General features: G+C 46.1%; 1 protein-coding gene across 4 annotated transcripts in view; it reads right to left on the minus strand.

Moving 5' to 3' along the window:
• FUBP3 (far upstream element binding protein 3) overlaps positions 1-10,266 on the minus strand; it is a 57,606-nt gene extending 47,340 nt beyond the window's left edge. For 2 of the 4 annotated variants that reach the window (XM_021674081.2, XM_021674083.2), the window contains exon 1: positions 10,090-10,184. In XM_021674081.2, the coding sequence (XP_021529756.1) occupies positions 10,090-10,173 (84 nt within the window). In that variant the 5' untranslated portion in view covers positions 10,174-10,184. Of the gene's footprint in view, positions 1-8,355; positions 8,661-10,089 lie in introns of those variants that run through there. The other 2 variants (XM_021674080.1, XM_064377007.1) reach the window with 2 other exon arrangements.
• Positions 10,267-10,703: the final 437 nt, after the last annotated feature.

The following is a 10,703-nucleotide window of genomic DNA, read 5'->3' on the forward strand; positions in this document are numbered from 1 at the left end:
TCCCAAGACAAGTGCACAAGGTGATCCCGGGAGGCACATGGATGAATGTTTTTAAACTTACATTGTTCTTACAATTACCTTTTACGCATGACAAAGTTTTCCACTTATGATAATGACTTAGTTTCCCTTTAAACAACATTTTAGGAGCACATGCTCTCAGGATCTCCTGGGGGTGTGTCACAGGCCAAAAAAAATCCTAGCTGAGTGTGGTGTGGTGGTGCAAGCCTATATAGTCCTATCTTCTGCTCAGGAGACTGAGGCAGGAGGATCCCTTGAGCCCAGGAGTTTGAAGTTACAATGAGCTATGGCTGAGCCAGTACACTATAGCCTGTACAGGAGTGAGACCCTGTCTCTTAAAAATATATATATGCATATATATTTAAAATAAATCTGGCTGGGTGCAGTGGCTCACATCTGTAATCCCAGCACTTTGGGATGCCAAGGCTGGCGGATCCCTTGAAGTCAGGAGTTCAAGACCAGCCTGGCCAACATGGTAAAACACTGTCTCTACTAAAAATACAAAAATTAGCTGGGTATAGTGGTGCATGCCTGTAATCCCAGCTACTCGGGAGGCCGAGGCAGGAGAAATCGCTTGAACTCAGGAGGTGGAGGTTGCAGTGAGCCAAATCAAGCCACTGCATTCCAGCCTAGGTGACACAGCAAAACTCTGTCTCAAAATAAATAATCTAAATTTAAGAATATTAAGTAAATCACATATTGAAGGTCCAATGATATGGCAAAAACCATAAAGGTGATACACAAATCACTAAAGTTAGAAATCATGGCTATTAATTATTCCTTGTGCACATTTTCAAGACTAAAATTCTCTGACAAATTTCATCATCAAAATAGTTCACCTAATACATCTAAATAAGAAGTGCAAATATCCCCACAACTTCACATTTACTACAACTCTATGCTAATCAGAAACAGGCAAAGCCACCTGGATGCCATCCACGTGTCCGTGCTACTCAACACAGTACCTGTGGATTCGCACGGATACAACAAGCAGAGGTGAAGGCTCGCACCAGCACCGAGGAGTAGGAACCCAACCTCCTTTCCCAGAACCTGTGTGGCACAGCCACCCAGAGAGGCCCTGCCTGGGAGAAAGGGAGGCTGGACTGCAAGTCTCTACTACCCACAGCAGGAAGAAACAGTCTGCAGCCAGGGAAGTAGGCCCAGTGGCTAAGAACAAATTCAAAGATAGGCTTGGAGTCCTGGTCCCTCGGGGCAAGTTCGAGTCCTGCATCCCCCTACCTTTTATGTTACAAAGAAGACAGTGTAGCAAACATACTACCTACTAAGTGTCTCACAAGTGCCCTTGTTTAATCTCACAGTGACTTTCCAAAGTAGCTACTATTCTTCTTACTGTGGGATTTGGAACTAGTTTGCCAGGAATTGTATCCACAGGGATAACAAGATAACAAATGTAAACCACTAGAAACAAGGCAGTACATGGTAAGGAACCAGAAATGCTTCCAGTTTTAATCTCTTACTGAAGAACAATGATACAGAAAAAGACATGGATCTTAAGTGTATAGCTCACTGAACCTGCAGATATTAAAACACCTATGTAACTAGCACCTAGATCAAGAAACATCACCAGCACCCCAGAAGCTGCCTCATCCCCTCTTCAGTCACTACCCACCTACCACGCAGGGTAACTTCCTAATTTCTAACATTAACTATTGCTTTTAAAATTATTACTACCATCTCCTCTCTACACTGGTTAAAGAAGAAAAAATTATTATTACCATCAACTATTTCTATGTTACAGATGAGAAAACTAAGTCTGAAAGAAGTTAAATAACTTGCCCAAAGCCAACCAGAATCTGCACTCATACTGTCTGAACTTCAAGTCTGTGTCTTAAGAATCACATCACAATACCAACCCCAGGAATTTTGTGACCATCAAATGAAAGAACATATATAAGAATCCCGCCTGGCACCCAGAACAACATGGGCTCAATGAATGAGAACGATTGTTGTATCAGAGATGGAGCCCCAGCTGATCCTGCCCTATTTACTGGCAATAACTGAAATAAGGAATTCTCTTGACAACTGAGTAAGATGCAGCTCTTCTTGGGAGGTTCTCCTGACCACCTCATCCCTCCTATGCTTAGGCAGAATTAAATTCTCCCCGACTGGTGTTTGCGAATCACCTTATAAACTGTATCTAAATAGCATACTCTCACTGAGTGACCCATTGGTTATACTGTCTCCCCACTGTCGAGAGCTGAGGATTCAATCTGTCTCCATCATCTTGGTACCCTTAGGACAAACAGTCCTTAATTGGGAGTCCTAGGGTTTAGTTTTAGAAGATTCATAACCTCCTAAAATTACATCCTAAACTATTTAAATATTTCTGCCGGACGCAGTGGCTCACGCCTGTAATCCCAGCGCTTCGGGAGGCTGAGATGGGTGGATCACGAGGTCAGGAGTTCAAGACCAGCCTGGCCAACATGGTGAAACCCTGTCTCTACTAAAAATACAAAAATTAGCTGGGCATGGTGGCATGCGCCTGTAGTCCCAGCTACTTGGGAGGCTGAGGCAGAAGAATCGCTTGAACCCAGGAGGCAGAGGTTGCAGTGAGCTGAGATCGCGCCACTGCACTCCAGCCTGGCAACACGGTGAGACCCTGTCTCAAAAAAATAAAATAAAATAAAAATAAAAAAATTAAAAATAAATAAATATTTCTGGGGTGAAGGTCAAAGTTCTCAGAAAGGTCCACGTTTTGAAAAAGTTAAAGAACAATTTTCCTAATGCATAGCAAAATGCTTGACACACAGAAGGTGCCCATCACACATCTGCTCAATTTAAAGTGGATACTGAGAGGCCCATCTGCAGGCAGAATGCTAAGATGATTAGGGGAGGCTCTATGCTGAAATACTGTTTCAGGTGGGTCACTCCCACCAGAGGCCCTAAATGTGACACACTCATTAGCTTTCCTCCTCCCTTCCAACTAATTCCACCAGCACCCCTCCAATGCTGTTTAAAGACTGCTAGGCCAGGCGCAGTGGCTCACCAAGACCAGCCTTGCCAACATGGTGAAACCTCATTTCTACTAAAAATACAAAAATTAGCTGGGCATGGTGGCATGCGCCTGTAGTCCCAGCTAATCCGGAGGCTGAAGCAGGAGAATCACTTGAACCTGGGAGGTGGAGGTTGCAGTGAGCCAAGATCGCGCCACTGCACTCCAGCCTGGCGACAGAGCGAGACTCAGTCTCAAAGCTGTAGCCACCTCATTGAGATGAAAAACTACCCAACTACCTCTGCTAAGGAACCAAGTCCTTCTTAAAATGCAGAGGGCATGGGTCCAAGAACTACTGCATATATTCACTATGTGTACCTCTGAGAAAACTGCTTTATCTCTCTCTGGCTCATTATTTTCAAATATAAAATGAGAATTAATAGCCCTTATTAGCTGCGGGTGATGGTGGCAGCTACTGGAGAGGCTAAGATGGGAGGATCGCTTGAGCCTTGGAGGCAGAGGTTGCAGTGAGCCGAGACAAACTTGTCTTATTTACCTTTGTACTGGCCCAGCATCCAGCAACAGGCCTTGGACTCAGTGGATCTTCTATTAATGTTAAGTAATCTGAATCAAATCACTACTTCCAATCACACTACTCAGTCTTGCAAGTGATTTGTAACCACCTGGTATTAGAATCAAAGTGTAGATCGGGTGTGGTGGCAGATGCCAGCTACTTGGGAGGCTGAGGTGCGAGGATTGCTTGAGCCCAGGAGGTCCAGGCTGCACTGAACTGTGATTGTGCCATCGCACTCCAGCCTGGGCAACAGAGCAAGACCTTGTCTCAAAGAAACCCAAAACCGACAAACAAAATCTTTGTAATAAAAACTCCAAATGCAGAACATTTTCAGTTAGGATAATTCTAAGATAAAATATCAGAATAAAGACTACACAGAAAGAAGGGGAGAGAAGGGAGTATGAACAGACAGCAGATATAACATAGGAAAGCAGAAGGACCAAAATAACATGCTGAGCTTTTTCCAGATCCAGCTTGATGGAAGCTCTGAATGCTGAAGGGTTTGAAGGGACTGCTGAAATTATCTAGCTCCATATTTCCTGGGTTTCACGCACAGAATGTGATTTGGTTCCGTGAAGAGGGCATGAAGTGATGTAACTTCAGGACATTTACAATACACACCCTACATCCCTGTAGAAGTGAATGCACATAAGCATGGTAAAGGTTCAGAGAGGTCCTAGAGTAAAGAAACCAATTCATCTTTATTTAATCCTGCATTCCCCAAATTCAGCTGCCCATGATCTCTTTTCCATGGAAGATCTAGAAACAGCAGATCAAATGCTAGGAAAGGCCAACCCGGCCCAAGGTCATGCATCCGCTTATGGGAAATTCAGACCACCTAATTCTCCATCCAGAGGTCTTTCTATTAGAAAATTTCAAAAAAAAAAAAACCAGAGACAGTGGGCTCACAATTTGGAAAAAGGTAAGTAAAAAACTGTCAATTAGCCATTCCAAAGAATGGTATAAAACAACAGCAAGATGATAGGAATGAAGGCAACCCGGAGAGCGTGAATACCTCACGTGAAAAGCGCAGCAGCTACTCAGCTCCTGCCGAGTATTGCTGTGCAGGCTGTGGGAGCAATGTGGCCAGATCTTTTCTAAGGACACTAGAAATTTCTCTTTTTCTTTTTTTTGAGACACAGTATGTGTCACCCAGGGTGGAATGCAATGGTGTGATCTCGGCTCACTGCAACCTTCATCTCCCAGGTTCAAGCGATTCTTATGCCTCAGCCTACCAAGTAGCTGGGATTACAGGTGTGTGCCACCACATCTGGCTCATTTTTGTATTTTTAGTGGAGACAGGGTTTCACCATGTTGGCCAGGCTGGTCTGGAACTCCTGACCTCTAGTGATCTGCCTGCGTCTGCCTTCCAAAGTGCTGGGATTACAGGCATGAGCCACTGTGCCTGGCCAAAACCTCTTTTTTTTGCTCTGTGGCCCAGGTTGGAGTACAGTGGCACCATCCTGGCTCACTGCAACCTCCACCTCCTGGGTTTAAGCAATTCTCCTGCCTCAGCCTCCCGAGTAGCTGGGATTACACACATGTGGCACCACACCCAGCTACTTTTTTGTATTTTTAGTAGAAATGGGGTTTCGCCATGTTGGCCAAGCTGGTCTTGAAGTCCTGACCTCAAGTGATCCGTCTGCTTCAGCCTCCCAAAGTGCTGGGATTACAGGCGTGAGCCACTGCACTCAGCCCTAAATCTCATTTTTTAAAATGCAAAATCATTCTAGTCTCGTTTTGCTTTTTGTTTTTTTGAGAAAGAGTCTCGCTCTGTTGCCCAGGCTGGAGTGCAATGGAGTGATCTCGGCTCACTGCAACCTCCGCCTCTCGGGTTCAAGCTGTTCTCCCACCTCAGCCTCCTGAGTAGTTGGGATTACAGGCGCCCACCACCATGCACAGCTAATTCTTGTATTTTTAGTAGAGACAGGGTTTTGCCATGTTGGCCAGGCTGGTCTCCAACTCCTGACCTCGTGATCTGCCCACCTTGGCCTCCCAAAGTGTTGGGATTACAGGCATGAGTCACCACACCCAGCCAAAAATCACTCTAGTCTCTAAGAGCCGGTGCTGTGGGTTAAACAAAGCATGCCTGCAGGCCCGCTGTAAGTCTTCTATAGCCCACAGGCCACAAGTTTGAGAACTGTGGTCTAGGTAGATTTCTAACTACAAAATAACTGGTACTTCAGAAGAAACCAAAGTTTGACAATACACATGGGCTATCAGATTTTAAAATAAAGATAGCTGGGCATGAGAGCATGGTGGTTCACACCCATAATCCCAGCACTTTGAAAGGCTGAGGTGGGAGGATTGCTTGAGGCCAGGAGCTGGAGACCAGCTTAGGCAACATAGTGAGATCCTGTCTCCACCCCAAAATAAATAATTATATGATAAATTATCACATTATAAATTTTCTCACCTGAAATGAGAAAAGCTTTAGAGACATACAGTGGGATGTATGGTTTATTTACTATCTACTTTCCAACACCCAATATGAAGTTCAGCACTCCTGTTAACATGCGGTGATGCATATGCACTCAGTGACGTCACCAAAACCCTTTAAGGAAGACTCACTCTGCTAGGTACTCTACTGGGTCCCAACCATGTAAAGCTACAGGAGCAGCCATGGATTTCCCGCAGACATTAGTTTCCTTCAAGTGTTTATGAAAGCTAAAATGAATGTACAGGCAGGAGTGAGTCTGTTGTGAAATGCTGACTTGAGCTATTCAATCACTGCACATGTACAAGACAGTCTCAGTGGAGTACCACTTAGATCTCGAGTGTTCAGTACACTTGACTACACTGGGAGTCAAAACCATGTGTTCAATGAGCCTCGCAGGACGAACCCACTGGCCAATGAATGGAGGCTTTTTCTTTTAATGGTAGATGTACAGTGTCCTCTTAAAAGGAAACTTAGTGCTCGTCCTAAAAAGCCAGAATCTTAAAACACTAAAGTTCTAAATCAGCCCAGGGTGTCCAGTACACATTCCAAATTACCTACTGCTCAGGCTTAAAGTGTGAAATAGCAGCACTGGGAGGGATTTTCAGGAGGACTGTGGAACTTCTGAGGCTCCGCATCAATCAACATTTTCCCCAAAAAAGGTGCCAGTGAATTAGAGGTTCAGGCCTAAAAATCTGTCAGGTTACTTTCTACTGATTCTACAATGGCTTGGTCACACTGATTTGAATGTAGTTCCACCATGATGCTGAACTCCCTGAAGCATCATTTAGATTGCATTCTGTATGAACATCATATTCTGTAGTATACAATCCAGAGGCATTGAATGGGTCTATCTAGATCAAAACAGATCTAAGGCTTTTTAAAGTCCTAAAAAGCATTAGTAGTTTCTCAGGAGAACAATTTCTATTTAGGTGATGACTGGCAGACAGCTAGCTGGTCCAGCTTGTGGAAGGCTGCTGTGAATCTACAACGCACTGTGGCATCACGCTATCCTAACAAGGGATTGCTTGTACGTGATGACAGGTGCTACTCAATTATCAGGCGGTAGACTTTCTCATCCAACTACCAGCCAGGCTTGACCTTGCTTAGCTTCTAGCAGTAGGCTTTCTAGGAACATTTTAAAATATTTTTAGAAAAATGGAACAACATAAACCAGACTTGGATCTACTCATCCAGAGGCCCCTTTGTAACCTTAGACAGACAGCATAGAAGTGCAGAGGACGGCTGTGCAACAGGATGAACTACTCAGGACTTTGTCTTATCTCAACTAGTTGAAGAAACACTACTTCGGCTAACCAGCCAATGACTTGGGAAAAGTAGACGTGACTTTTTTTAATATCCAGCAGTTTTTAGATCTTCATCCATGGAACGGAATGAGATCACATTTCTTTCTTTTTTTTTGAGACAGTGTGTCACTCTGTCACCCAGGCTGGAACACAGTGGAGCAATCACAGCTCACTGCAGCCTTGATCTCCATGCTCAAGCTATCCTCTTGCCTCAGCCTCCTGAATAGCTGAGACTACAGGAGTGGGCCACCACATCCAGCTAATTTTTTTCAAATTTTTAGTAGAGACAAGGTCTCGATATGTTGCCCAGGCTGGTCTCAAACCCCTGAGCTCAAGCAATCCTCCTACCTGAGTCTCCCAAAGTGCTGAGATTACAGGCTTGAGCCACTCTGATTTGTCCAGATCACATTTCTACCACCCTATAGAACGGATGTAAATTACCTGCTTGTGCCAAACATTAACTCACTAGACTTCACGTTGCTTGGGAAAATTTTACATTTTATTTGACATCTTCAGAGACTCCTTTTCAACCTAAGAATACTATGCCCAGAGTAAACTAACAACAACTGATGCACTTTGCTGCAAAGAGTCCAAAGGATATACATGGAGACTTCAAGATGCTGGAGGGGAAGCCTAGTTGTTAAGGTGTTGGACTTCACACACCAGACTTAATAGAAACTGCAGGTTCAAATCCCGGTAGGGTCAACTGAGACTCTATTACGATCTGCTAGAAAAACTGAGCATGAGACACTTTTACTGCTCTCTGACAAATTTAAGAGGGCCTTACAGACTGTCTCTGGGGTTTCTGAGGAGATATAAAAGGGCAAAAAACTTGGCAATCATGTAAATATACTGTCTTTTAGTTCTGTTTAATGGGGAGAAAAATCACATCTCTGCAACATGCTGTGCACATAACAAAGAAACAGAACCATCACCTTCTAGATGCCCAAATAATATGAGATCCTTTGATTAAGTTTACCATAAGCATACAGTATTACAGATTTCTAACATTCCATTCTTGCCCAATGCAAATCTATAGACAATAAACCTAAAATTACCCACCAACCTGTTTTTCTTTAGTTTTTAAAGGCCATCAATCCTTGGAGATAGTATGGACCTCCAGCTGTTAACATTCAGAAGGAACACACTTACAGCCCTGTCTCCATTGGGCTTATTACTGCTCCAGTCAATGGTGCATTTCAGAGCTGAGAACAATTCCAATGAAGTTTTCACTGCTAGTAGTAAACACCACTGCTTCCACCATCCACATTAGGTCAGCATTTAACAGAGGTTCTCCCTTTGGAGCAGGTTGTCCAAGAATATGAGTTCAACCACTGGCTCAAGAGAAGCGGAATGTCTTCTCAATGGTTCAAAATTCACTTTATGTTCAACTACAGGCCTTCTGCCAACTGAGGATCTGAGCTCTTTAGGGCAGTGACTATAATTCTTCCTGGACACAGAAGGCCAACAAGGTGACTGTCACACATCAGCACAGAGCGAAAGCCATTACATATTAGTAGCCAGTGAGAAACAAGGTTCAGGACCCTGTACTGTAGAGGAGAGCACTGTAACACGCCAGCAAGCAGAGTGGTGGAAGGGGAGCTGGGTGGCATGTTCATCCATTACAGCCATGGGTGGATCTGAAGTCTAAGTAAGATGGATACTCACTACTGTACTGGTTGGCACCTAGGCAGTAAAGTAACAATTCATCAGATAAGATTTTAGGTGGAACCACAGGTTTGGAAAGTTCTGGGATCCAATATAATGTCTATAGGAGCATCAATATATAACATGAAAAGTCAGTATCAGGGAAACAGGTAGGGATCCCTCCCCTGGAATACTGGAAAGAGATGTAAAGACCATATCTTCAAGCGCCCGAGTGAAGACCTTCTTCTAATACAATGGGTCCTGTGGCTTTCTGTTAGGAATCAAGCAGTAATTAGTTATAGCCCAACTTTTAAAGTATCAGTGCGCTTACAATTACATAAGAAGAGAGGAGGACATGAGACACTCAACAGAGTAAGTTTAAGCGTTAGGACTAACTTGTAAGTACGTTTTAGATACAATTTAAGGACATGTTCTGTTCTAAGCGCCATGCCAGAAGCCAATGAGTATTTTTGGCAGGTCCCATATTCACTCTACAGGGAAGCTTGGAATCTTTTAAAACCCAGTTAATTTTAACTCTGAAAAAATGCACGACATTCTCAGACAGTAAAGTTTCAATGTCGGAATGAGGCCACATCATTCTCCCTAGTAGAGGTAAACTACTGCCATGAGAAATTTCTACCTCTTGGGGACCACCTACACACGCAACTCCTCCCTCTCTCCCCTTTCCAAAGAGCACCCTCACATATAAGATGCCCTCCAGTTCTTTCTACTCAACAGTAAGTCTAGAGACGATGTTCCCCAAGTTTTAACAAGCTACTGGGTGTGAGAGAGCTGCCTTATGTCTACACCCAGATCCTCCCCGGACCCCTCCACTCGCGAGGTTCAAAATCCCGCGCTGGCTACCCTGTAGGGCCAGGCCGGCCGCTGGGGCACGATGGGCCCAGACGCTTTAAGCAAATCCTTTCCGAGCGATTTCAGGCACCTGGGAGACCCGCCAGACAGGTCGGCCTGGGCCTCGCAGTGGCGCTTCATCCCCCCGGCTCCTCTCGGCTGTAGGAACCCTAAGGAACGGCCCGGCCCGGCTGAGACGTCGGTTCAGGCTGCCTCCCGCCCCCAGGCCCGAACCCCTCTTCCCCGCCCGCCCGGCCCCGCCTCGGGGTCTCGTGCTCCTGCCAGCCGGCTGCGCCCGTACCTGCCGGACCCGGTGCAGGGCATCCACAAAGCCCTCGGCCTTCATCCCCACAGGTGCGCTCTGCCCCTGCACCAGCTCCGCCATTACCGCCCCCGCCGCCGTCGCCCCCGCCGCCGACGCCGCCGCTCGGCTCCCCGGTCCGGCCTCCCGCTCCGCTTGGGGACCCGTAGCCGGAAAGGGAAAGTCGCCGTACTTCCGGCGGAAGGGAAGCCGGGACGCTCACTCCAAGAGGAGCCGCGTCTGCGGGGGCGGGATCAGGGCACTTGACGTTTGACCGACCGGAAGTGGGGGCGGGACCGCAGCGCCGGGGTGGGCTCAGAGCGCCGGGCAGCCGTCGGTGTCGAGGGTCCGGTCGCGACTCCGCCCTTCCCGGCAGGATTTGGTCCAGTACCGTCGATGGCGTCGTGACAGGTCCCTGAGGCTCGGATGTGGCTCAGAGGTGTCCGCAGTAGGCCGTTTGGAATCTCAGAGGGACTGACGTGGCTCTCCTAAGACGGCACCCCGAGCAGTCATGGTTCATCAAAAGCCTGGTCCTGAGCAGCCCCTCTCTGAAATGGCTACTGGTTGGGAACTTGGGGGCTGAGCGCTTTGAAAGGGCATGGAGGGCAAGGGAC

This window comes from Aotus nancymaae, unplaced genomic scaffold (genome assembly GCF_030222135.1).
Source record: "Aotus nancymaae isolate 86718 unplaced genomic scaffold, 86718_ANA_hifiasm-v0.15.2.pri h1tg000003l, whole genome shotgun sequence".
NCBI classification, from domain to species: Eukaryota; Metazoa; Chordata; class Mammalia; order Primates; family Aotidae; genus Aotus; species Aotus nancymaae.